This window comes from Hipposideros armiger, unplaced genomic scaffold (genome assembly GCF_001890085.2).
Source record: "Hipposideros armiger isolate ML-2016 unplaced genomic scaffold, ASM189008v1 scaffold_310, whole genome shotgun sequence".
NCBI classification, from domain to species: domain Eukaryota; kingdom Metazoa; phylum Chordata; class Mammalia; order Chiroptera; family Hipposideridae; genus Hipposideros; species Hipposideros armiger.
The window spans coordinates 780,393-807,187 of record NW_017731660.1 but is presented as its reverse complement, the minus strand read 5'-3'; the positions used below and the strand labels follow the sequence as shown (position 1 = coordinate 807,187).

General features: G+C 46.6%; 2 protein-coding genes across 8 annotated transcripts in view; one reads left to right on the top strand and one right to left on the bottom strand.

Moving 5' to 3' along the window:
- The first annotated feature begins 2,050 nt into the window (after window positions 1-2,050).
- LMAN2L (lectin, mannose binding 2 like) lies at window positions 2,051-25,012 on the top strand. 7 transcript variants are annotated; one of them, XM_019660085.1, is made up of 9 exons: window positions 2,051-2,154; window positions 3,549-3,667; window positions 6,474-6,591; window positions 7,369-7,451; window positions 18,800-18,832; window positions 19,847-20,008; window positions 20,089-20,203; window positions 23,164-23,283; window positions 23,605-25,012. In XM_019660085.1, the coding sequence occupies exons 1-9, from the start codon at window positions 2,136-2,138 to the stop codon at window positions 23,745-23,747; spliced, it is 912 nt and encodes a 303-aa protein (XP_019515630.1). In that variant the 5' UTR covers window positions 2,051-2,135; the 3' UTR covers window positions 23,748-25,012. The 7 variants fall into 7 exon arrangements, with proteins under 7 accessions (XP_019515630.1, XP_019515632.1, XP_019515633.1 ...); XM_019660082.1 differs by lacking the exon at window positions 2,051-2,154 and adding an exon at window positions 2,174-2,389; XM_019660084.1 differs by lacking the exon at window positions 2,051-2,154 and adding an exon at window positions 2,197-2,321.
- A 521-nt stretch (window positions 25,013-25,533) lies between these two features.
- FER1L5 (fer-1 like family member 5) overlaps window positions 25,534-26,795 on the bottom strand; it is a 48,376-nt gene continuing 47,114 nt past the window's right edge. Inside the window, exons 52-53 of the mRNA XM_019660081.1 lie at window positions 26,521-26,668; window positions 25,534-26,402 (exon numbers count right to left, since the gene is read on the bottom strand). Of these exons, the coding sequence (XP_019515626.1) occupies window positions 26,175-26,402; window positions 26,521-26,668 (376 nt within the window). The 3' untranslated portion in view covers window positions 25,534-26,174. The remainder of the gene's footprint in view (window positions 26,403-26,520; window positions 26,669-26,795) is intronic.

Genomic DNA, 26,795 nt, shown 5'->3' with positions numbered 1-26,795 from the left:
CTGAGTGGCTCAGTTGGTTAAGAGCTCGCTCAAGAGTTTGAGCTCTGAGCAACAGCGGTTCAATGCCTGGCCCGAGCTGAGCAGCTGCTGAGCTACCAACAGGTGGCAGGATGGCTCAGCTTAAAAAACAAAACAAAACAACCTAGGATAAACATTCACTGTATTGTTTGATCATACCTTGTGTAATGTATATTTTACCACAGTAAAAAAATTCTAGCTGACAGAAAAATACAATGGAAATAATTTTATTCAAAACAATTAGAACCCCTGCTATGTGCTGGGTGATGGGTTAGGGAGAGGGGAAGTGGGCAGAGCCTGGGATAGGACATGAGTAAGACCTGTTTCCTGTGGTCCAGGAGCTTCCAGCCTGGTTGGGGAGACAAACTCGTAATCTGCTAATTGAGCTACATATTTCAGGGTGACACATTGTAAGAGACATGTGTACAGCCTTATTGGAGTCAGGTTGTGAAGGGCCTTACATGCTACACTAAGGAGTTTGGATTTTATCCTATGGTAATTGGGAGCCATGAGTGGTTTTAAAGTCAGGGTATGACAACAAATAGATTCATTGTAATTTCTAATGTCTTAGCACCAAACTTTGCTTTGTATGGAGTGTGTAAAAGATTGATGGCTGTGACAGCTTTAATTTAAAAAGTTGATGCCCTGTAAAACAGGCTCATATTCATGTTTCTCTTATTAAATATATTTATGCTCAGGAAAGAAAGAGTCTTTCTTTCCTTTGGTTGAGTCTTTTGGGAGGACAGACACACAGATCTGGCGAGTGCTCTGTAAGAAATGTGCTTGGGACACATTGAGAGCTCAGAGTTGGGCACCTGCTCTGGTGAGAGGGATGAGGTGGGCTGGGGAAAAGAAAAGGAAGAAGGAAAGCTGGAGCAGAGAGATGAAGGGAGGAAGCTGTGGGAGAAGGCCAGAGGAGGGCCAGAGCCAATGGCAGAGGGCTTTGTTTGCCAAGTTGAGGAGCTTGAATCTCCTCCCCACAGGTGATAGTGAGCCATCAAGGGCTCCATTAATAACAATGATGATGATGACATAGTGCTTACTACGTGCAAGGCACTACTCTAAGAGCTTTACCAATTTCGACTCATTTAACCCTGGCACTTAGGAAGTGGCATGGTAGATGGTTTAGATGAGTTGGTGGCTCTGTGGATGATGGTAAGGATTGTTGTGGTTCCAGGGAAAGACAAAGGGAGGGATGGACATGATGTGATGGCTTTGCAAAACAGGAATAAAGTCACTGAGGCTTGATTATTTATTGGTTGCATGGTGGACTTGGTGAGGAAAAGGAGAAGCTGGGATGACTGTCTTTTTTGGGTTTGGTGCCTGGTGTATTGCTGTGCTACCCAGGTAAAGAATTGGTTACTCTGTTTCGTTTTTTAGGGGACAGGCTCAAGTCCTCCAGTAACTCCTACTCCAGTAACTCCTCCTCCCTTGTGGCTTATTTATAAATGAGTTGTTCAATTTCCAAATATTTGAGGCTTCTCAGAAATCTTTGTTACTGATTTCTATTAAAATTCCATTACAATAGAAGATCCTTTATGTGCGTTCAATTCTTTTAAATTTGTGGAGGTTTTTTATTTTTTGGCCCAGACTGAGTCAGTTTCTTTCGCACCTGAAGTGGAATAGTATATTCCACTATTGTTGGGTGGAGTGTCTATAAATGTCATCAGGTCAAGTTGTTTGATAGTGTTATTCAAGGCTTTTATAAATGTGTTCATTTTCCTGACAATTTTCCAGCTACTTTAATTGTGGATTTGTCTATTTCTCTTTTCAGTTCTATAGTCTCCTGATTGGATTGGTTAAGTCTGCACAGTCAGAAGAGTACTGTGGCAGAAAGTATAGAACGTTTACGTGGGACAGGAAAAAACTTTTATCTCCTTAAATTTACTCTAGATCGCAGAAGAAACATTTTATCTCTTTAAATTGACTCTAGAGCTCAGAGACAAGGAAATCACTACGTATCCCAGCAGGCCTAGCGGAGCTCTGGACAAATGCAAATAAGGAAGTCCAGGAGCTAGGCCACGCCCCCTCCTCGGTTGGCAAAGCAACTGGTACCAATCGGTGAGATGCTCACCTGCGGCGGCGGGACCGTCGAGAGCCAATGGAACGCCGGCTAGATGGTTCCATGGGCCAATGGTTTGTGAGACGAGGCGGGCTTTTGATGAAGGGATGGCGGTGGGAAAGATGGCGGTGGCTGTGGTACCCTCGGGGTGGTGGCGACGGTGGCAGTGGTGTTTGTCTGCTCGGGATGGGTCCAGGATGTTGCTCCTTCTCCTTTTGTTGGGGTCTTGGCAGTGGCCACGGCAAGTTGGGGCGGGTCAGACGTTCGAGTACTTGAAACGGGAGCACTCGCTGTCGAAGCCCTACCAGGGTGAGGCGCCCGGGGCGAGGTGGTCGTGCTCTGGGAGGGCTTCGGGACCTGAGCGCCTCGATAGAGGCGGGCGGCGACTAGTTTTGTGGCCCCAGGGAACTGCCAGCGGTGGGTGGGAGCCCACGGGGACTCCCGCCGCATTTGGGAGCCACGGATCCGAAGGGCAGGGGTCAGTGTCTCCCCTACCCTTACTCCTCGCGCACTTAGCGCTGGAAGTTTCCAGCAAGTCGAAGCAGCACACTTGGATACCGCTAACGCTAGCTCTGGACGAAGCGGGGGCTCGGAACTGGACGGGAAGAATGTGGGGAGGGGAGGGAATTGCGAATGGTGGAGAGTGATGGAGGGCCACTAGCAATGAGCTGATCTCCCGGTGGAGCTGTGGATGTGCTTGGCCCGACTGAGAAAGATGATAAAATTCTGTTGCCATTAAAACACCTGTTCTTCTTCAGTCTAGGAGCCTGGTAGCTTTGCTATGTGTAGGGTTCATAGTCCCCTAGGCACAGCTTATCAACCAACAAATTTATATAATTGGCTACAAGAAGGACCAAATCAGTGCAGATGGCTTAACTAACACAAGTCTGTTTCCCCACTGGAGGGTGTATAAGAGGACAGCAAACAAACAAACAAAAGCTCCAAGTAAGAGAGCGCTTACACTGCTGCTAAGGGTGAATTTGTTCACTTAGCAGATACAGAGAATGCCTTCTCTGAGCTGGTTGCTGCTAATGCTGTGGGTCGCACAGACACATAGTTCTCACCCAAGGGGCTTATAGTCTGAGGTATTGGGTTCACGCTTGGATTGTTTAAAGAAAGGATGTGATTAAGCCCCAGAGGCCTGAGAGTCCAGCTCTTTTTGGTTTAACTGGGGAATTTCTGTCTTGGTGCTAAAATTTACTCACATGTAAAAACGGAAGACTGGCTCTGAGCTATGGTTACTGTGGCATGGATAAAGTGATAGCTCTGATGTGCTTTGGGGTCTTCCTCTGAGAAGAGTTTTGTGAGAGGAAGCTGTAAAGATGGTAAGGATTTAAGATCGATGAGTGACAGAAGGTTGGAGATTGAATGACATGAAAGGGAAAAAAAGATGAGTGATTTCAGCCATGGTCGCCTTTTGAAGGGGTTGGTGTTGAAGAGTATGAACTGATCTGCTTCCTCCTCACAGGTGTGGGCACAGGAAGTTCCTCACTGTGGAATCTGATGGGCAACGCCATGGTGATGACCCAGTATATCCGCCTTACCCCGGATATGCAAAGTAAACAGGGTGCCCTGTGGAACCGGGTGGTAAGAATCTTTCTCCCTCCTGTGTTGGTGACCCAAAAGTTCCTAAGAAGTTCACCAGGAGCATAGTACTTAATTTTACTATCTTTCCCCAGGATTCTGTCTTCTGTGGATATCGAGGGTTTTCACTTCAGAGGTTATGATGACCTTCATAATGGAATCAGATATTTAGGGAAATGCTCTATTTTCCTAACTATGGCAAATAATTCATTTTGATTCTGTTTTCTGAAATGTCTTTAATTTCTTATTGACCTGATCATATGACTTCTTGGAGAGTAACTCACGTTTAATTACTTTGTAAAATAGAAGACCACTCTTTTAACTGTATCCCAAACGTCACCCCAGTTCCATCCCCCCACCCCCAGCTTGTTCTTTTACTTTGCAGAGTCTAATTTTAAGTTTTATTTTCATGTGAAAGCCACTTAGATCCTTTGGTCACTTTGTCCTTCTCTGGACCTTTTCTAACTACATTGTTTTCCTTGAGGTATGGCAGCAAGAAGTGAGTGCAGTGTTCCTGGTGTGGCTGCACTGTGATTTTGTACAAGTGTAAGGTGATGCTTTCTTTTCGGTTTCCAGGGCTCTTTCTAAATCTTTTCCTACCACTTTACTTTTGGGAATGACTTTGGCATTTAATACTTTCCCTTGGGTTCTCATCAGCTGAGAACTTACTTTTCTATGGTTTTTATCATTAGTTGTAGATGAGTGAACCTCAGAAAAGAGGAGTATTCCTTTTCTCTGGTCATTTTGTGTGCAGTGAATTCTAAAGTTGCAAAGGGAGGACAGCGGCTTCTACGTGAGCCGTTTGCACAAGCTGGCCCCTTACTCCACGTAGTAGTGCTGAGCCCGTTCCTGAACAGAGTGCAGGGCTGTGTGTTGTTGCAGAAGAGGTGAAGGTCCACCAGTTGAAAGACCCAGGCTCCAGATCTAGCTGCATCACAGCCCCACTGTGAGCCCTAGGTGGGTAGTTAACCTCTCTTAGTTTTCAGCTTCTCCATCTGTCAGATGCACATCATAATAACTGTTCTAGTTGCCCACCAGGGTTTTGAGAATGAAATAAAACCATGGACATGAAGAAGCTTCGGGTAGTTAAAATGGTTACAGAAACAAGCATTGTTATGTTCTGCATCTGGTATAAGGTTCATGGAGGTCTCTGGATTACGAAATAATTTGGGTAGGGCTTGGTACTTTGCTGCCTTCTTGCCAGCTATCTCTACATTACTCTGTTAGCAGCAATTCTAGTCTAAGCTCTTGTTTTCCTGCCTTTTTTCAGGTTCCCAGTTACCTATATTTTTTGACATCTGACTATCAGAGATTGAAGTTGTTTCTGAATCATTTGGATAGGATGCATTGGTTTGAGCTGTGGTTCTCAAGTTTGGCTGAAGTCCGTTGGACTTGATGCCTTGGTCCCACCCCAGAGATTCTGATTTAATTGGAACGGGGTGCGTCTTGGCCATTGCAATTTTTTTAAAGCCCTCTAGGTGAGTCTAACATGCAGTAGTTTCAGAACCATGGTTAGACATAGTCCTGAGCAAAACTGTATAGTTTTGAGTGACGTGGAGCCAAGGATACGTGGCAGACACCCCTTGGCTCAGCATGAACCTCTCTGGCCCTGCCCTCTTCCCAGGGGCATAACACTTACCCACTAACTGTGGGGCAGCTTCCTGCCACTGATTTCACTCTTGCCCTGAAATCTGAATGTAACAGTGGAAAGATGAGAATGCAGAATGACAACACAGGGACTGGGTCCATCAGAGTAGGGAGATTTCAGAGGTTTCGGCACCCCTCTCATTTGGGCTGTGTACCTCTAATACTAACACTTTTGGAAGATTTCCCAGAAATTAAACTGAAAACTGGAAATGATCTAGCAATGTGTTGCTCGAGAGCCAGAACAATTTATTTGGAGAGGCTTTGGCTGAACCCTGTTGGTCTGTCCTCTCCTCCTTCCCTTTCTTCATGGTGAACTTCAACCAGGAGCCTCTCTAAACCAAATACCCACTCTGGTTCCTACTTGAAAGTGTTTGACTGTTTAGAGCGCTTAACCATCCGTTTACCTTCTCCATTTTCCCAAGGTTTGACACACGATTCAAAAAAGAAACAGGAGTCTGATTTGTACTCACCTTCTTAATATTTTCCCACCAGAGGCTGTCCCTGTGGTGGGGATGATGGTGGTGTTCTCACCTGGTGCATTTATGCTTCCTGGCCACGGACATGAGTGTTAGGGGGACTGTAACTTATCCCTTCTCATGGATACTCTGGCTTACCTATCAGCTTGGCGTAGGACTGAGTCTTACTAATTAGAGTTGTGTATAGCTTCTACTAATTATTCCTGGGAACCTTTGCATAATAACTTAGTTTTTCTTATTCTTTCACAATGAACAAGGCTTTGACCTTTCTTTAAACCCCAGCTTTTTAGAGTCTTTCTTTCAGAGGGGTGGTCTTATGCTGCAAATGAGTTAGTTCAGCCACCTATACTTAACACGATGGGCTGCTTTGCTGGATATAGGATGCCAGTAGTCTCACGTGGCATTCTCGTGTCTTTTCCAACTTTGGAGTACTATCTAGTTTGTATTGGGAGACGGTGAAGATAATTGGGAGGTTTATTCACCTTTCATATTAAATCTCATATACAGTTGAATGACTCAATCTGTTTAATTTTATGACAAGCACTTAGCAAGCCTTATATTTCAGTTTTAGCCCTTAGCCTCATGTTACCTGCATTTGTGTCTTCCAAGTCTGTAAACTACTGCTGAGAGCTTGAAGGGTTCCGCATTTCATCCTCCTCATTGACCCCAATGTCTTTTCTCTTTAGCCGTGTTTCCTGAGAGACTGGGAGTTGCAGGTGCACTTCAGAATCCATGGACAAGGGAAGAAGAACCTACACGGGGACGGCTTGGCAATCTGGTACACAAAGGATCGGATGCAGCCAGGTATTGGGGCCCTGGGTACTTTTATGTGGGGTATGACCGACCTGCTTTTTCATGTGCCCTCTTTTTGGAAAGGGTGCTTCTCCATAGTGCCAGCAATTTTCCCTCTCCCTTGATGTTTGTGGATGAAGACTGGTCTATCTAGTCTCTACAGTGGGGTCTGAGTCCTCACAAGCAGCTAAACTTGACTCATCCTGGGTGATTTCCTGCTTATTAGTTCCTTCTGATTTCCCTGTGCACCCACTCGGCCTGTCGACTGGGTGAGAGTGCTGGCTGTTGCGAACACTGATGACGACCCCTGGGCACACACAGGGGCCCATCTCAGCATTCCTGAGTCAGGAGAGGGGCCTTTTTGTCCCGTTGCTCAGGAGCCATTGCTCCAAGCAGATGGCATACTCCACGTGATTCAACCTGATCTATTTTGCAATAAGAAGTTGAACTTGGGAATTCAGTTCTCTCTCGGGCATGGTTGTCACCATGCCTTTGTGAGGCAGAATTCTTTAGGGACACTTTAGGAACGAGTTAGGGTCAGGAGCAGCTGTGGTGCTAAGCCAGGTTGCAGTGGCCTTCCGTCTTCCTCGCCGTCAGTGACAGCTCCAGGTACTCATTGGGTGCTTGTGCCAGGCCATGCACGTTGCTGGGTGCTGGGACATGCTTTCTCATCTTAGCTGAGGCCCGGCAGTCATTTGAATGTCCCTTTTTCTCCATCGTAGTGACATATTATTCCTTTCCCAACTCTTGGCTTTATTTCATTGTTCATCATCTGTTCTCTCTCTCTAGGGCCTGTGTTTGGAAACATGGACAAATTTGTGGGGCTGGGAGTATTTGTAGACACCTACCCCAATGAGGAGAAGCAGCAAGAGGTAATGGCAAGTGTCAGAGCTTAGGTCAGCCACACAGACGGCCTGTTCTCTGCCTCAGGAGTGCTGTTCAGGCGGGAGCAGAGGGAATAGGAAGTGAGGGGTTCACTTCCACTCCCTTTGTCTATTGAACTTAGAAGCGAATGTCTCTGTTAGGAGCTTTTCTAGAGAGAACTGTGTGGTGCACCCTTTGGGGAATGGCTGTCTGCATGGGGGCTTTCTCTTTAGTGTCAACAGCGTTCTGTCTTGTGCACTAGGTGGCTGCTGGGAGAGCACGAGCTCGGCAGGTTGGTGACTCAGCTACCAGGCCAGCGCCAAACAAGCTGACTGTGTCACTTAACCCCTGTGACTTAGGATATCACTGCTGTGCTCTCCCTTAGCTGGCTTGCCCAGCCCGGCATCCTCTCCCTCCTTCTCTTCCAAGACCTGGACAGCACTTCTTCTCTCCTATGGGAAAGGCCTCAGAGGAAATGGGTTTCCACCCATTTCTCAGCATTTTGTGGGAACCTGGTATCTGGCTATCTTTAGAAGCATCTTGCTTTTTTTTTGCCAACCCTAAGGGTTCTTCAGTACTTTCTTATGCTAGCAACAGGTTGGTCCTGCCATCAGATGGTAGGAAAATGGTTATGATGGGTTGTTGCTGGGTAAATACAGCTGGGTAAATTTAGCTGTAGCTAAATAATATGTAGCAAGAGAGGCAAGGTTAGGAATGCAGGTAGAACTCACTTTATTTTTACCCCAAAAGTTTATGAAAAATGTCAAAGTTATTAAAAATTTGGAAGAGCATATCACTGTATATGCAACACCCAGATTCAACAGTTTTTAACATTTCACACAGCGTTCACATGGAGAAGATGGAAAGTGAGACCTGAGTTGGGAATAACCTTTGGGCCAGTTACAGAGTTGCTTCTGGGTCCCTATTCACCCCTGTTCATCAGGCCCTGTCTAGAGGCCAGGCCCTGGGAATCGTGATGGTCCTTGCAGGCAGTAGCACTGATGAGTGCGCGTGCTGGTGGGAGAACGATGGGGTACAACAGGAAGACAGAGCAACTGCATCAAACCTGAGGTGGGATGGTGGCAGCAGGTGGGATAGACTTTTTCCTGGAAGTGACATTTACATCGAAGTCTGCAGAATGAGGAAACAGTGTTTCATGCGGAGGGAAAATCATGTGTTAAGGTGCTAAAGTGAGAAAGGGACAGTGAGTGTGAGGACAGAGAGAGAGGAGGCTAGAAAGAGAAATGGGCCATAAGTCTTGCCACATTGCACAGTTCCAGGGGCCGCCATTTCCATCACATTCTCTAGTATTAACACTGCTCTTTCCTGGGCACATTAACTGGCCACTGATAGTGAGCAGTGTCTTGGGTGGCTGGTGGTTTGGCTATTTAGACCAGCCCTGGAGCAGTCGGCTTGGGTGTGGTTCACCCCCGCCTAGCACACTGTGGGGCCAGGTTGTGAGGGGTGGTGTTCCCGTTAAGGAGTCAAGGCTGTGTTCTAAAGGTTTTAATGAGGGCCATGTCATGACTTGGTTTGCAGTCCTGCTGAGGAGATAGTGGTAGTTAGAAAGCATCTGAATTAGAGGGCTGGGCTTCGGGGCTTAACTGGAGTTTAAACCTGGCGCTCTGTTTCTTCCAGATGTGAATAGTTCAGACTGTCTTAGCTTTTGTTCCACCATCAGATAGCAGTAATTCTGATTTGAGAGGGCAGATCTGAAGGGCTTATTTTTAAGGAGAGTAGCTGTTAATCAAAACAATTAGTTTCACATAGTAAAAGTCAGGACTTCTTGTCTGGCTAACGGTTATGGTTCTCACTCCCAACTGCACATTGGAGTGACCTGGAGAGTTTTGAAAAATACTGATGTCCAGGCCAAACCTCAGAGAGAGTGATTCTGTTTGTCTTTGGTGCAGCCTAGGCAACCTTACTTTCTCAAAGATTTCTAGGTGAGTCACGTGTATAGCCAGGATTGAGAATCCCTGGACCAAAGTCATTGTTACCTTATTATTTGTTTATCTGTTAAATTTCAAATTAAAATGAAAAATTAAAAAAACCTAATAAAAGGAGTTTCTGTTTATTAGGTGGCCATTATGTGTCAGGCACTTTACAAATGTTGTCTTCATCCTCATCAAGTCTCCTTATACTTGATTATTTTCCCATTTTGCCAATGAGCAAACAGAAGCTTGGAGAAGCTAAGTGTCTCTTTCAAGGTGACAGCCAGTAAAGGTAGAGCCAGATTTTGAACACAGGCCACCTGATTCCAGAGGCTGTGTGTTTAATGATGATGCTCTGTCACCTGCCACCCATTGCTTGCTTCTGCCGGGTGGATTTCTTTCAGCGTGGAAACATTCGTTATTCTCATGTGATCTCCTGTGCAGTTGCCATTCTTAGAGCTGCTCAGTGCAGAGGGTGTAGAAGGCGTCCTTCTTCCTGCATCCCCACCCCCGGAACAGTCTTAGAGGCGAAGATCAGATGTGTCTTGTTAGCAGCTTGGTTTACTTTGACATGATACATAAAGGTGCCAGCCATTGTTCAAGCATTTTTACATGTATTATGTATATATTCTAACAGCCCTTTGAGGTAGATATTATCATTCCCCACCTTCTGGGTAAGAAATTGAAGTCCAGAGAGGTTAAAAAACTTGTCAGTGATACACAGGAGTGGGTTTGACTTGAGACTGCAATCTCATTATTTTGCTTTATTGTATTGAGCACATAAGGAAAGGATGATAAATACGGAACCTTGTGAAAACTTGCAAATGTCGTGTGTAGAAGTTGTGCTGAATGAGGAGGACAGGGAGCTGGCAGGAGGGGTGTGGAGCAATCATCAGATCCCTCAAGGTGCTGGAGTGTACACGTTTCTCTGGTTTCTTGTTTCCTTGTCACCAGAGTGCACATGACTTTGTAGGTCAACTCACTTCCTACCATGTTTGTCCATGAGGAAATACTGGGAAAATGCTAGCAACCAGTAATGCATCTGAGAAGGTGTGAAAGAGTTCAGGGTCTGTGTTGAGTTTAGGCTTGGTTCAGAAAAGACTGTCCAAAGTCCCATTGTTGCCCCACCAGTGATACAGGAATTGTAATTTAGGTGAGTAAGTCAAGACCTTCGGTATTTGGGAGTGCAGGCTACTTACCTGTGCCACAGTGAGGTTGCCAGATCATAAATGGTTGCTAAAATAATAATTGAAGAAATAGGCAATCCAGATAGATCTGTAACAAGTAAAGAGCATGAACTAGTAATTTAAAATGACAAAGAAAAGCCCATACCCAGATGAGTTCACTGGTAAATTTTACCAAATATATAAAAGAATTAATATTAATTCCTCTCAAGCTCTTAATAAAAATAAAAGGAAGGGACACAGCCAACTCATTCTCTGAGGCCAGTATTATCCTGATACTAAAACCAGATAAGGACATCACAAGAAAATGATAGACTAATAAATATCTTATAGGTATAAAAATCATCAACAAAATAATAGCAAGCCAAATCCAGCAACATATAAGAAGGATTATATACCGTGACCAAGTGTATTCATCCTAGGACTTTACATTTGTTTTAATATCTGAAAATAAATGGGATAGACCATATGAATAGAATAAAGGAGAAAAACCATGTGATCGTATCAGTAGATGTGGAAAAGGTATTTGACAAAATTGAATACCTCTCTATGATAATAAAAACACTCAACAAATGAGTGGAAGGGAACTTCCTCAACCTGATAAAGAGCATCTGAGAAAAACTCCCAGCTAACGTCACAATTATAAGAGACTGACTGCTTTCCCTTTAGATTAGGAAGAAGACCAGGATGTCCGCTCTCACCAGTTCTAGTCAATATTGTACTGGAGTTTCTAGTCAGGGCAATTAGGCAAGAAAATAAAAGATATCCAGATTGGAAAGGAAGAAGTAAAACTATTTCTATTTGCAGATGACATGATGTTGTGTATAGAAAAATCCTAAAGAATCCACAAACTATTAGAACTAATAAATGAATTCAGCAAGGTTGCAGGATACAAGATCAATATACACAAATCAGTTGTATTTCTATTGGGTTGTCGGAAAAGTCATGACACATTTTTGCAACGAAAAACAGAAAAAATACATCATGACTTTTCCAACAACCCAATATATTGCTTGCATTGAACAATCAGAAAGTGAAAGTAAGAAATCCATTTACATGATCACCAAAAGAGTGAAATACTTAGAAATAAATTTAACAAAAAAAATTATACTCTGAAAACTATGAAATATTGTTGAAAGAAATTAAAGAAGACCTAAGTAAATGGAAAGACATCCCATGCCATGAATTGGAAAACTTAGTATTGTTAAGATGGTGATACTTCCCACATTGATCTACAGATATGATGCAATCCCTGTCTATCAAAAACCTAGCTGGCTTCTTTGTAGAAATTGACAAGCTGATCCTAAAACCAATAAAAAATTCAAGAGAACCAGAATAGCCAAATAACCTTGATAAAGAAGAGCAAAGTTGGAAGACTCACACTTTCTGATTTCAAAATGTACTACAAAGCTGCAGTAATAAAACTGGTACTGTCATAAGGATAGGCATATAGATCAATGGACTAGAATTGAAAGTCCAGAAATACATCCTCATATTTATGAGCAATTGATTTTTGATAAGGGTGCCAAGACAATACAATGGGGAAAGAACTGTCTTTTCAACAAATGGTGCTGGTACAGCTGGATATCCATAGGCAGAATAATGAAGTTGTCTGCGCCCTCACACTGTACAAAAATTTTAACTAAAAAATGCATCAAAGAACTAAAGTAAAAGCTAAAACTATAAAACTCTTAAAAGAAAACAGGGTTAATTCTTCATGACCTTGGGTTAGGCAATGGTTTCTTACATAGTACACCAAAAACCCACAAAAGAAAAAAATAGATACATTGGACTTCATGAAAATTCAAAACTTTTGTGCTTCAAAAGACACCATCAAGAAAGTGAAAAAACAACCCACAGACAGGAGAAAATAAATATAAGTCATATGTCTGAGAAGGGACTTTATATATTCTAGTTAGAACGCATATTAAAAAAGAAAACCTACTTAAAAAGTGGCCAGTGACTCTGAATAGACATTGCCCCAAAAAAGATACACATGTGGCCAGTAAAAACATGGAAGGAGGCTCAACATCATTACCATCAGGTACATAACAGGTCAAAACCACAATGAGATACCACTTCACACCCACTTTTATGGTTAAAATGAAAAAGTAAGTTTTGGAGAGGATGTGGAGTAATTGGAACCCTCACATACTGCTGGTGAGAACTTAAAATAGGGCAGCTGTTTTGGAAAACAGGTGGGCAGTTCCTTCAAATGGTTAAACATGGAATTTGCATTATCCAGCAATTCCACTCTTTGGTGTATACCAAAGAGAAATGAAAACATGTCTACACAGAACTTGTACGTGAATATTCCTAGCATTATTCATAACAGCCAAAACGTGGATACAACTCAAATGACCATCAGCTGATGAGAGAATAAACAAAATATGGTGTATCTACACGATGGAGTATCATTCAGCATTAAAAAGAAGTGAAGCCAGTGTGGGTGGCCCTTGAAAACATGCGAAGTGGAAGAAGGCAGTCACCAAAGACCACATATTGTATGGTCCCATATATGTGACTTGTAGGCAGATCTGTAGAGACAAAGTGGATGAGTGGTTGCCTGGGGAGAGGGACTGCTAGTGGATATGGGGTTTCCTTAGGGGGGGTGGGGATGCAAATTTTTAAATCCATTGTAATCACAATTTTAACTGAATATCCTAAAAGCCATTGAATTATAGACTTTAAACAGGTGAATTGTGTGGTGCGAATTATAGCTTAGTATTGCCATTTTGTTAAAATGTTGATTAGAACATAACCTGATCATCGTTTCTTGGCACTTGAAATCATCAGCTGATGGTTGTCAGTTCCTCATGAGATCCCAGATGTTGGTGAAAAGTTGCAGGGAACGCTTGTCAGTTTTAGAGCGGGAGTGTCTCCTTTCAGTTGAAATCAAAGTATGATGACCAGAGGCCTTGTGGCAGCAGAGCAAGGAAGTACAGCCCTTTGCATTGCAGCCTTGGCCTCGTCTTCCTGGGGCCTCACTCTGTGGAGATGAGACAGCTGATGGGAGAGAGGGAAGAATGCGCGCTGCTCTTCCGGGGTCAGACCAGCATGGAAGTCTAGTTTGAGCGGCTCCCTGTATCTTTTAATGTGATGATTGCTCTTCCTCCTTTGAAACTGGAACAAAATTAGCAACACTGTGCTACCCAGTTCAAAAATACATTCCCTTGATGAAGACACTGATCCCTCTTGGTCTCTGTTGTTGGTAGAGAATCTTTCCATTACTAAAGGAGCTCCATACTTCTTAAATTCTCTTATCATCCAGTGTGAGTGTGATTTAGGGTTTTTGTTTCAGTCCTAGGTGAGGCAGTGTTTTCCAGGAGACTCCTCAGGAAAGCAGGTGTGGGGAGTGTTGGCCGGCTCTGATGTGACTACATTGAGGCTGAGCTCCATGGGTGAGGGCTAGTTTTCAAGGGGAGTAGAAATGTATAGCTTTTCTGCTGGAATTGAGTGGAGGTGGGAAGATAACATTTCCTTCCTGAGACAGTGAGAGGGAGAAAGGGGCCGGTGCTCCACAGGACACTTGGCCCTGGGGTGGCTCTAACGTGTCTTTGAGTTTTGACCCTTTGGAGAATATGATGAAAGTGGTGGGCCCACAGAAAGATGCACAGAGGTACACAGAGGACCTTACATACAATTTTAGAAGGTTCATGGACTCCCAAAATAGAACTGTACACAGTTCTCTGAACGAGAAGTTTTCATGTCCGATCAGAATGGTGGTGGTGGGTGGTGAAGTGGAGACAGATTAGGCTGTATTCTGATTCTTGGCCCTTGTAATCTGGATAGATGAGCTGTGGACTTCCATGTCTGCTGTTTGGGCAGACCTCAAGTTTCGTTTCGTGATTTCAGAGTGCTTTTTATTGAAACCCTCAGATAACCTTATTTGGGCTTGTTCTAGTGGGGTCTCAACTAAGATAAATGGGATGAAAATCATCCCATGGACTTAAGAGATCATGACCATGTTCACACCTGTGGAAGTGTACCAGGTGGTCAGTCAGCTGGTAGGAGGCGCCCCTTTTACATGTCTCCAGACAAGGAGCTTTAAGACTTGGCGACATAGCCCTAGCATAGATCAGTAGCAGTTTGGGGGCTTATGGAGCAGGGGCCTCCTCGTGCTGCCCAGTAGTGTGGTAGAAGCCCCTGGTCTCAGTCTGTGTGGGACAGCTATTGCTGAGTTACCAGGTCACCTGTGTACCCAGATTCCTGCTGAAGGTTACTGTAGGACCAGCGACTTACAAACCTTGTAAGTCTGCAAAGTGTCTGCCTGTGGAAGTGGCAGTGAGTGTTCTACTGGTGACCCAAAGGGAGGGTCAAATAGAGGCCTGAAGGGAGAGGCTGTGGAAGGGGCATTTGTTTGTTCTTATTTTATGTAAGAGCCCATTACAGAAAAATCAGAAAGGCCGAAAACAAAAGCAAAACTGTACAAGCATCTTTTAAAAAACAACATTGCATCATATGAACATTACTCGTTTTTTTGTGTTTTTGGTTTTTTTTTTTTTTATTTTAGCTGAGACATCCTGCCACCTGTTGGCAGCACAGCAGCAACTCAGCTCGGGCCTGGCATCGAACCACTGTTGCTCAGAGCTCACACTCTTGCGCAAGCTCTTAACCAACTGAGCCACTCGGCTGGCCCTAGTTTTTTTTTTTAACTTTTAATTTTGAAATTTTGTAGATATATAGAAAAATTTATAAAATGGCAAATACTAGATTCAGATTAATCTTTTGTTTTTAAATTTTGTATAGTTTCAGGCTTACAGATAAGTTGTAAGAATATAGCAAAGAATTCTGGACTGCTCTTTACCCAGATTCCCCAAATGTTAGTGTTTACTACATTTACTTTGTCCTTTTCCTTTACCTCTTTGTGTGTGTGTGTGTGTGTGTGTGTGTGTGTGTGTGTACTTCTTTGTGTTTCAGGCTATGTACTGTTTAGAGACCTAGTTTTGTTTTGGGTTTTTATTTTTTGTTTTGTATCTCACAGCGTATGCTAAGTATCCTTTCGTATTGATAGTTGTGAGAGCAGTGTAGCATGGTGACCAAGCCAGGGCTCTGGGTCCATACTACCTGTTTCATATCCTGGTTTCACTACTGAATACCTGTAGTGCTCTTAAACAAGTGTCCTTACCTGTGAAATGCAAATACTAACACTACCATCCCATGAGTTGTGACAGTTAAAGGAACACATATGTGTATAGTACTGAGTACAGTGCCTGGCTCAGAGTAAGCGCTCAGAAAATGTGGTTCTTATCACCACTAAGTGACATTCATGAGGAACATTCTGCAGACATCTTGGCAGTAGCCATTATGGCTCTGTCCTCTCCTCTCCCACCCTCCTTTTCTTCTTACCTGGGTTCCAGAGAGCAAGCTCAGCCGGCTTACTCAGCACAGGATGGTTTAGGCGGTAAAACTACCTGAGGGTGGCCCCCAAGTGTTCCAGTGTTCACGAGCTCGTGCTGGCTGGTGACAGAGTTTCACTGGTCTGGGAGTAGGGACAGTGAGGTGACTTTTCATAAATGCCAAATGTTTTATTATGACATTATACAGTTCTTTCCTTTTTTTTTTTTTTTTTGGTGTTAAAATGTTCTTTTAAAAAATGGTGTTTATAAAGATGGTCGTTTTGTCATTGTTGTATTTTAATATATTTAGTAGGTAAAAAACAAAACAAAAAGGCAAACCTATTAATTCTCAAAATATTTTTAGAGATTTTACTGGTCCATGACAAGCCAGCGGTCTGGGAATTTCTGCTCTAAACGATGTATGTTTGCCTTTGTGCTTTTATCGAGTACCTGTGAACACTATTTCTAGTTTGGCATTCATTAATTTGGTCATGGATCGAATGAATACTTATTCCCTCCTGAACGCTGGCCACGTACTGAATGCTTTACGTGCCTCATTTCACCTCCATAATTTACCCAGTGAGCTGTGCGTTGTTCTACCAGCTCCAGTGACGACATAGAATCTCAGAAAATGATGAAATCCACCCAGGGTTATGCAGCCGGATGTGGCGTGACCGCACTAAGAACCCGGCTCTCCCTGAAGACAGGCGTGTGTGCTCTTTTCTGCCTGTGGTTCACAGCTCCTGTTCTCAGACCTGCGGAATGTTAGCCTAGGATCCATGAATCCACACGTTCATGGCTCTCCTTTCAGTCAAGATATGCTGAGGGTACAGTGATCACGTAGAGGGTCTTTCTTCTTAAGTGGCCTTGTAGTACAAAATGTGAATACATTTGTCCACCCTGCAGACAACCACCATTTGCACTGTAGGCAGGAGTTCCTAATTTTTGGTGACTCTTGAAATCGGAATGAAACTGCCTCCTTTGCCCGAGTCAGTGAGCCTTTGGCTCTGTAGGCTGCCTTCCAATGAAAGGAAATTGCCACTATTTGAAGTGAGCGGCTACCCAAGACACACTTCCCAAACCCCTGGTGGGGCAGGAAAAAAAGATTCATTTAAAGACTTCCTATAATATGAAAGGCAGAGTTGGAGGCCAGGTCACAAGTTGCTGAAGTAGACAGCTTCCAGCTCCAAAGCTGTGGGCTCTGGGTATAGCACAGTGTTTCTTAAATTTGTGGTGCTTTTAAAAAAATGATCTGGTGCCTACTCTAGATCCACTAAGCGGGACTCTCACTGAGGGACGCACATGTATATACCCCTGAAAAGCTCCCCAAGGCGGTCCTGAGGCCCAGCTCACCTTGGTTATTGGGTGCCCCAGCAACCTGGGGAAGAGGAAGGCCCCTTAGGCTGCAGATGGGTGCCCTAGGCACTCTTGGAAGATGTGAGTCACCTTGTTCACCAGGAGTACTGGGGTCACTGGCATAAGAAGGCAGCCTTGGGATCATCAGAGCTCCCTGCAGCATTTTAACCCCGTCCTTTCCCTAAGTGTTCACTGAAGTGAGAGCTTCTTGGTCAAGCACATTTCTGTAAAGTGCTTGGTAATATGCTCACAGACCATTGCTCTAGATGACAGTTGTACAAGTAGGTGACAGTAGTTTTATGGTAGTTTGACCCCCACAGGTTTATTTCATGCCTTCCTCTAGACCTGTACAGAGTCCACCAATGGCCAACGAGGAGAGCAGCGGGCAGCTGCCCTGAGACCCACCCTGAACTTGCTGGGGCCTCTAGGACCCAGTGGGGCCTGGTGCCTGCCTCAGCTCACATCAGCCTCCCTCACTAGCTGACTTTCAGGCATTCCTGTCTAGTCCACACATATGCCGACCTCGTGCTGCCGGTGGACTCCCTCTCACTATCTGGGTCCCGGCTCACATGTTGCCCCCACATCAGTTTCTATTGTGTTCCCTCTTTTACTTTCAGCATAGATTTTATCACAGTCTGAAATTTTATTTACTTATCGTTGGTCCCTTCCACTCCAGTGTTAGCTCTTCCTTGTTTCCCATGGAACCCCAGCATCTGGAATAGTGCCTGGCCCGTGGTAGGTGCTTATGAGGCATCAGAGGAAGGGATGCTGTCAGCTCTACACCCTGGCCCACCCTTCCCGCAGGGCAGGGCTGAGCTGAGCCTGTGTGTGTATCTCTTGTTGCTAGGACTAGTGGTTTTCTGGAGCAAAGCCAAATACACTTGAGCCTCATGATTTTTCTAAGTCTGTCATGTTGCCGCGCTCCCACAGAGCTTTTTCTTACCCACATGTCAGGTTACAGTGATGAGCTATTTGGAAATATGTGTCCATAGACTCAATTAGAGGATAAATGATCCCTTTGGATTAGTGTTAACTTCACAGTCTTTCAAGTGGTGGTGGGCTTTTGTCTTCTGGGCAAGACATATCCTGAGATCCTGGGCAGCAAAGGACATGTTGAAATTGGGAGAACTTAGCCCTCCAGAAATACTGCAGTCAGGGTACAAACAAACTTGATGTCCGCAGAATGTCCCCTGAATTTCAGTCGTAGCGGGGCCTGCTTGCATGGTGTGACATGGTTTCATAAAGGTTCTGAAAGCTTCAGGACCTTGGAGAGGTCTTCCCAGTGGGCCCGTTTGAAGCTCTGGTGTGATAACACCCTTTCCTCGGGAAACTTACGAGCACCTAATCATACAGTTTTGCCTATAATTTGGGGGTATGAGGACTTGAATGCCCTCTGTGGACCCTAAAATTCTGTTTGGGGATTGAGATTGTTTTGCTCGCCTACCACCACTGGTCTTAGCTCTTCCCTAGCTGTTTCTTTCTGACTTGCTCTCCTGTCTTCTGTGCCCTCTCTTGTTTTTATAATTAACCTGCTGGACCCTCTAAGGCCCAGAAGAGGCGATACTCTCCAGGAGTCCAGGTACCTAGTTCTTGACATGCCCTGCCCGCCATCCCTTATTCCCTGTGTGTCCATCCAGCATTCACTCCCATTTAGCATCTGTGTGGCTGTTGTCTCGAGTCACCCGTCTATGATTGTGAGTGCGTCCTCACCTTGCATGTCGACTGTTGAGGATGGTGAGGAACTCATCAAGGAGGTGGCATGTCTCATGTTTCCTGCCCTCTCATCTGCACTGCCCGGCACCTGGCTTGCTCTGGGATGGTTAGCTCATCACTGCTGGGGAAGACTTTGCTCCTGAACCCCACTGGTGATAGAGGGCCTCCAAAGTAGTGGGGGAATGGCTGGGACCTGGGCAGACTTGCGGGAGAAACTCCCCTGAGTGTTAGATTGGGAGAAGTAGTGTGTGGCTGAAGCTAAGTGGGCTAGAAGGTGTTTGACTGAGAACAAGTCATCATGACTGGAGATCAGTTCTGGCAGTGCTCTTCCTGAGTCCCGGTCCATTTTAGCATCATGTGCAAGATTTTTACCATTTGAAAGGGGCTATCCTGAATGGAAAAATTTCCCTGACCAAACAGGTATTTTCAGAATATGTGCTGTGTATAGCACTTATGAGGTGGGGATGGAGCTGAGGTGGAGACATGCAAAGTGTGATAAATGATCTTTTCGTTTAAGAAGTTTACATGGCAGTTGGATAGATAGGTGTATATGCATAAAAAGAAAACCACTAGTCTCGGGCAGAGCATCAGTGCCCGGTGATTTCTGGGAGGCCTTGAGTCAGATGCCAGAGGCATACAGGGGCCATTTCAGACCCACCTGGGTCTGTGTAAGGAGGATTCCTGAAGGCAGGGATGGAGTTCGGTCGCTTCCTGGGCCGTATCCCAAGTGACCATCGGAGTGGGGGTTCTTGGGGGCTGTTGGCGGTGAGGCCGAGGGGTTGTCTGGTTGCTCGGGGGCTCGGCTTGTATGTGTGCAGCTCCTGTTGCTGTTTGCACAGGTGTTCCTGAGTACTTCCTTAACTGTTGTCTGCTTTCCCAGCGGGTGTTCCCCTACATCTCAGCCATGGTGAATAATGGCTCCCTCAGCTATGATCATGAGCGGGATGGACGGCCCACAGAGCTGGGGGGCTGTACAGCCATCGTCCGCAACCTCCATTATGACACCTTCCTTGTGATCCGCTATGTCAAGAGGCATTTGACAGTGAGTCCCTGTCCTGGACCAGCTGGCGGTGTGGGCTCCTACTCTGTGGCCTGGCCCTGACCTCTTTCTTTCTATTCCAGGTAATGATGGACATTGATGGCAAGCATGAGTGGAGGGACTGCATCGAGGTGCCCGGGGTCCGGCTGCCCCGCGGCTACTACTTCGGCACCTCCTCCATCACCGGCGACCTCTCGGGTACTGCTACCCGTGTGCGCTCCTTGTGCGCCCTGACCAAGGTCACGGCTCTAGCCAGGCCTCAGCGAGGCTTCTCGGGAGAGCCAGGCAGGCAGAGCCCTGGGAAGCAGGTGCCCTGGGAGTGCTTGTCCTCCTGCATTCTCATTCCCAAATCCCTTACAAACCCAGGCCTCGGCTGTCCCTGGACAGCTGTCCTGGGAAACATTGGTGTTAAGGAACAGCCGTGTCTCCCTCTTCATGGAACCCGCTCTCCAGCCTGGGTTTAGAGTTCCACACTTTCCTGTCTCTGGGGCCGCCTTTCTCCCCTCCTGATGTGCTCAGTTCCCCTTCTCTTAACAAGGCTTCCCCGTAACTCTGCCGTCCCTCTTCTGACCAAGCCCCAGACCCTCCATTTTGCTCAGGCTATTGAATGTCGTGTTTTCAGATGGTCGTTTCCAGCTGCCTGCCTCTGTGCATGCTGCCTTGGGCCTGTGTCTGCCATGCTGTTAGCACTTCTCGCGGGCCGCACCCTTCCCGGTCCTCGTCTGCGTCGTCCTTCCAGCCACACTGGCCCATCACTCTGAAGCTTTCGCCTGCCGTGATGATGTGGCACTGACAGCACCTGTTGCTTTCACTTTCCTGTCTCCTTGGGGATTTCTTCTTCCTTGTCCCTGTGTGGCTTCTCCTTATGCCTGTTCTCCCCTTTGGCTTTAGCCCCCATCATAACGTTGTTTGAGAAGAGGTAAAGAACTGAACTTTTGGTGCTTTTGACATAATTTATTAGAAATAAAGCCAATATGAAATAGGATTTTCTAGTGGCAGAAAGGCAAACACCCATCTGAAATGAGCAACAGCCGCTTGGTTCCAGCCTAGAAAAACTGTGGGTTCATTGAGCCGCCGTGTCTTCCAGTGTTTCAAGAGAAGCTGGGAATCTTGGAGTTTTAAAATGAAATCTGAGTTTTTAAATCCTGGCAACGAATTTTTTTTAAATCAGCTCTTTTGGGGTGTGCTTTCCATATAACAGAAGTACATAGTGTGAAGAGCTGTGACAAATATTCACACCTATGTCATCACTGCCATAGTCCAGATGCAGGAAGCTCCCCTTGCAGCGCTGCTCCTCACCCTGCTCAGGCAGCCACCGTTCTGCTTGTGTCCCTTAAAGACGTTGGTTTAAGGCCGGCCGAGTGGCTCAGCTGGTTAAGAGCTCGCTCAAGAGTGTGAGCTCTGAGCAACAGCAATTCGAGTCCCAGCCCGAGCTGAGCTGCTGCTGAGCTGCCAACAGGTGGCAGGATGACTCAGATAAAAAAATAAAAATAAAATAAAAAATAAATAAAATAGGGGCCGGCCGAGTGGTTCAGTTGGTTAAGAGCTCGCTCAAGAGTTTGAGCTCTGAGCAACAGCCGTTCGAGTCCAGCCCGAGCTGAGCAGCCGCTGAGCTGCCAACAGGTAACAGGATGGCTCAGCTAAAAAATAAATAAATAAATAAATAAATAAAATAAAGACAATGGTTTGGGCAGCTGGGTTCTAAATGCTGTGCAAGCGGGCTGAAGCTGTGGGACCCCTCCCTTCCCCCCTACCCCTTGGCTCAGGGATAGGAGGCAGCCTTAGGCCTTTGCTCTGTGACCCCATTTATATGACTCAAGGTGAAAGAGGTGTCCTTGAGTACTGCAAATTTTCCTCAGAGCCTACAGGTTTCTGTGCCCTGTCACTTAACCTCTCAATGTACTTTTCAATGGGAAGTTGTTCCCAATTATTAGAAATGGCCAAAGTGAATGCAGTCATTTTTTTGTTCATCCAAAGGAGTTCTTGGCTCTGGTTGTTGGTGGTAATACCTGGTTAGCAAGCCTCTGCCAACAGATACCCCTAAATACAAACTGTGTCTTTCTCTGGAGGTCTTTCTTGTTGATACCTTCTTATTGTTATTCAGTGGATTGTTGAGAACGTCTGAGAAACTGGGGCGCATCCCGGCCACCCAGCCTTTGGTGCCCCACATGTGAGGAGCATTGGCCTGGCCTTTTGTCCTGTCTAGGGTTTGAGTTCAGTCCTGACAGTGGAAACGTTCTTCCAACTGAAGGCAATTCCAGTATACTCCTGTCTGGGGTCGGCTAAAGATTCTGAGCCCAAGCAGGTGTGGATACCATCCTAGTAACGGAAATGGCAAGAAATCCAGTCCCGGTAACCAACTGAGTAGCCATGAGCTCCTGGCACTCAGGTTTGTGGTCTCTGGAGACCAGTGTCCACTGAGAGGAACAAGGGCTTCTTGGAGAAATGGCAGGTCTGAGGCAGGAATGGTTCCAGCGGGAACATTTCAGAAGAGAAAGGGAGATTATCAAGAGCTTCTGGATTCACATGAGAGAACTCAAGAGCCAACCTGAATAGCCTCCTCCTGGACCACAATGGGTCAGGCTGAGCATCAGTATAGCGTACACCTTCAGTGTACTAGAACGCATCAAATGTGTTTAATCGATGAGTTTATGATGATACTTTAAAAAGAGAGAAAATCCAGTCCCTAATTCCTAGACCATCTCTCTGGTGGTTACTAGTGAGATTCAGGGTCTCAGTTACACAGAGCTGTAAAGCCTGAGGCCCAGTCCAGAAAGGGATGCGTCTGTGCCGTGGCTGTGCCCACGTGTGGCCATCAGGCAGCCACCCAGAGGCCCTTTCCCATCTCGCCAGTGTGACCTTCCCACTGAGTGGAAGCTGCGTGCTACTGGGTCTCTCTCTGCTAGAATGTTTACACATCATGTGGGATTTCACCCTTGTATTATCTCTACTTTTTAAATGATGTCGGTAATGCATGCTTGTTGATAAAAACTTTAAATATGGAATAATATAGAATATTTACCACCCCATCCTTATTTTTAGATGAAAAAACAGAGAGGTCTCAATTATTTTTTCAAGGTCACTGCTAGTTAGCTGTGGATCAGAAGCTTGACCCATCTTTTTGGGGTGCTTGAGCGATCCTTGTTTTTTTCCTATAGACAACCATGACATCATCTCCCTGAAACTGTTCGAGTTGACAGTGGACAGGACCCCAGAAGAGGAGAAGCTGCATCGAGACGTGTTCATGCCCTCGGTGGACAATATGAAGCTGCCTGAGAGTGAGCCTGGGGACCAGCCCACGGTGGGGGAGGGGCCGCAGTGCTGGGGGGATCTGAGATGCCTGCACCCACAGCTCACAGGGCCATCTCCTCTCTGTCTTTCCCCTGAAGAATACGGAGTACTGGCACCTACTTGTCACTTGTCTCCAGGGTACAGATGAGCACGAGGGGGCTGCTTTGTGTTCAGACTAAGGCATCTGGAAAGGGAGCGTCTGAGCTCTGGCCCTGGAAATGGGTGTCAGAATTAGGGAGAGCTTATTGGGTGGCCTTTCCCAGCAGGCTGGGTCCCTGTGCTGACTTGCTCCTCTCTTGCTCCCTCAGTGACAGCCCCACTGGTGCCCCTGAGTGGCCTGGCCCTCTTCCTCATCGTCTTCTTCTCTCTGGTGTTTTCCGTATTTGCCATTGTCATCGGAATCATACTCTATAACAAGTGGCAGGAACAGAGCCGGAAGCGTTTCTACTGAGCCCTCCTGCCTCCACTTCTGTGGCTGTCACAATGGGGTGTGGGAGGGGCAGGCATTGGCCTGAGCACACAGCCCAGCGGTCTCCTCCAGTCTCCAGCCGCTGGTCAGGGGCTGTGTTGTCACTGGAGCTTTGAATGCAAGGACACTGCATTCCCATGGTCACCCGTGGGCCCTTCTGACTCTGGTTCAGGACACCCACCACCCAGGGCAATGGGGATGTGATGTGCCTTTCCCTGAGGCAGTATCTGCTGTCATGACACCCAGATCACAGAACAGAACTTCATAGGTGGCTGCCTTGGCGTTGGACTCAGGACCCTCGTGCTTCATGTTTAAACCTGCAAAGAATGGAAAACTCAACACCTTCCGCCGTCCATTCATTGGTGTTTGCTCTTTGTCTGAGCCCCTGTCCACCTGTGGAACTCTCCTTGGCACTCTGGATGGAAACTCTTCCTGCCTCACCTTCCTCTCCTCCATTCAATGTCCTTCCAAGTGCAGGCTCAACTGGAGAAGACAGTCGATCTGCCTGCCTGTCAAGGCTGCAGAACAAGCCTGTTTCCCTGGCCCTGACTTGGTGGCCGGAGGGAGGGCTTGCTGCTTTGGCTCCCTGCTCTAGCCTTTGTCTGTCAGCGTGCATCTTGGTTCTGTTGGTGTGTTCGTGACCTTCCCAGTGAGGCCCCTCTACGCCCTCAGTCACATTTGGCTTGAAGCTTGTGTGCGAGCTGAGAGAACCTTGGAAGATTTCATGGAAGCCGTGGGATTAACTATGACACTGACCAGGTCTTGACACAGAAAGCAACGTTTGCCATGTGATCTGACCATGTGGAGATGTTTCTGGATTATCTGGAGCCTCTTAGCTGCATGTTTTGTGTCTGTCATGGTCTTTGGAATCCCGCGTTGTGTTCAGAACGCAAGGACACTTTCTTATAGCCTCAGCCTGGGCCTGGGCACTGTCCGGGAGGAGGTCTGGCTTCTCTTCCTAATGGATAAGAGAGCTGCTGTGCTCAGGTCACACATCAGGGCGCTGGTCCTCTGTGCCTGGGAGAGTCCGTTGTCATTGAGCACCAGGGCCCGCGTGTCACCCTCCAGGTCAGCCCTTATTCCACTGCCTTACTTGACAAGGGATCCCATGCTGCTTACCTGTCTGTCCTTTGATGAAATCGGCAGAGGGACCAGAGTCTCCCTGAGGCCTGGCTCTGAGATTCCCCGCTGAGCACTGTGTAGCCTGAGGGAAATTCGGAAATGACCATGATGAAAACCAAACCCGAGCTCCTCACTCAGTGTGCTTCCTTCTGGAGGTGGGTTTGGGGAGGGCCCAGGCCTTTTTTCTGAGCAAGCCCATTCTTGCCCTACCTCCCCTGGGCTGGGAAGTCCTCAGCTCGGCTCACGGGAGGAGGGCCGCCTTGGCCAGGCGGGGTCCTTCTCTTGGGCTCTCTTATGTCCTCCCCCGGTGCTTCCTAAGCGCTTTGCGCTGACTGCAGGTGGGAGGAAGGTGGGGCCCTCCTAACACCCACCACAACAGCAGCGCAGCCCCAGAGGACGAGCTGAGACCCACAGCCTGGCCACTGGACCAGGCAAAACTGAAAAAAGCAAATGGCTGTTTTCTTTTTTGGGTTCAAGGGAAGCTTGCAGAGACCTCTGGCTCTTGTCATGGCCCAGGAGGGGTCTCACCGTGGGGGAGGGGTACGTGTGAGTTCAGCTCACGAGCACCTGAGGGTTTTTATTTTATTTATTTTATTTTTTAACTTTATTGGGGAGCAGTGTGTTTCTCCCAGGACCTATCAGCTCCAAGTCAAGTTGTCCTTCAATCTTAGTTGTGGAGGGTGCAGGAGGGGAAGACCTGGAATGCAGCCCCCACCCAGCCCGGGAAGCTGTCCAACCAAGCATCGTGTGTCCTGCCCTAGCTCTTCTTGTTCTAGAAACTGTTTCCCTCCATGAATGGGGCACTGGAATCCCAGGTGTGTCCTAGAGGAGGGCTCTTCTATGCGTACACATTAAGGGTCACACTGTGGCCGTGTCCAGCTGCTTACCCCATGGAGCCATTTCTCTCCTCACAGTCACCCTTTCCCTCTGTTTCCCTCTGACTTCAGAGCCTCTTAGAGTGGAGGAGACCCTGAAGACCAGAGGTGACATTGTTCCCTGTCCTTATGAACCTTGTCCAAAAGCTGATGTTTTCAGCCTCTCACGTTGTCTTCAGCCCCCTCCTCCCCCGCCCCGCCGCCCAAATCACAAGGTGGCCCTCTGTTCCAAAGCTTGTTTATTTTAGTGGAAAATTACAGCTTTGCCCTGTGCTGGAAGTGCTTTGAACAAAATGGCTAGAATGTCCCTAGACCCTTGCCCTTGCTGTCCTGGAAGATGGGAACAAGGAACTGCCAGGAGGCCCTGGGCAGGGCTGACGGTGGGCAGAGAAAAGCCAGGCACATGGGCGAATTAGCCTTCTGGGGCTGGAAGTTCCGGAAAAATGTCCTGCAGGTGATTCATGGGGCCTTGGAGGAGGAGTTGCTGGTCATGTGCTGCAGGCTCTGGGCCCGGGTGCAGGGTGGTGAGGGTGGGCGAGCTGCTATTGCTGGTGTTGAGTGAATTGATGACACTGGTGAATATTTTAATGGGTGCATTCAGCCGAAGTTCAGGTTTGACCCAGCTCATGGCCAGATAGCTCTAGGGAGAGCAGGCAATAGTTAGTCTGACGTCACACCCGGAAGCCACCCTCCAGATTCAGCCCAAGAGCAACCCATGCCTTTGTTCCTGTCCCCACTGATCCCTGTGGTCAACTCACAGGAGTTGAATACATGAAGTTGAACAGCATAAGCCCGATAATTGATATGATTGAGACAGCTATGATTTTGAAGCGGTAGCGTTTCCAGAGAACATGGCACAAATTTTTAACAGGTGACTGAAACCATGTGAGCATGGGGTTGGTGCGTCTGTCCGTGAATAGGGTTGATGCCAGAGAAGAAAGGGCAGAAGGCCCCTTCAGGCCAGCTTACCCAGAGCAAAGAGCTTTCTTTCAAAAAAGACAACTTCTGCTCTCCCTCCCCCCCCCTTCCCTTA

Bases quoted from the DNA above. Each gene is read 5' to 3' on its own strand.
- LMAN2L (XM_019660082.1), top strand. From the start codon at position 2,188: ATGGCGGTGGGAAAGATGGCGGTGGCTGTGGTACCCTCGGGGTGGTGG. The intron at 7,452-18,799 runs GTAATGGCAAGT...GGACCCTCTAAG, and splicing joins ATGAGGAGAAGCAGCAAGAG to GCCCAGAAGAGGCGATACTC. The intron at 18,833-19,846 runs GTACCTAGTTCT...CTGCTTTCCCAG, and splicing joins GATACTCTCCAGGAGTCCAG to CGGGTGTTCCCCTACATCTC.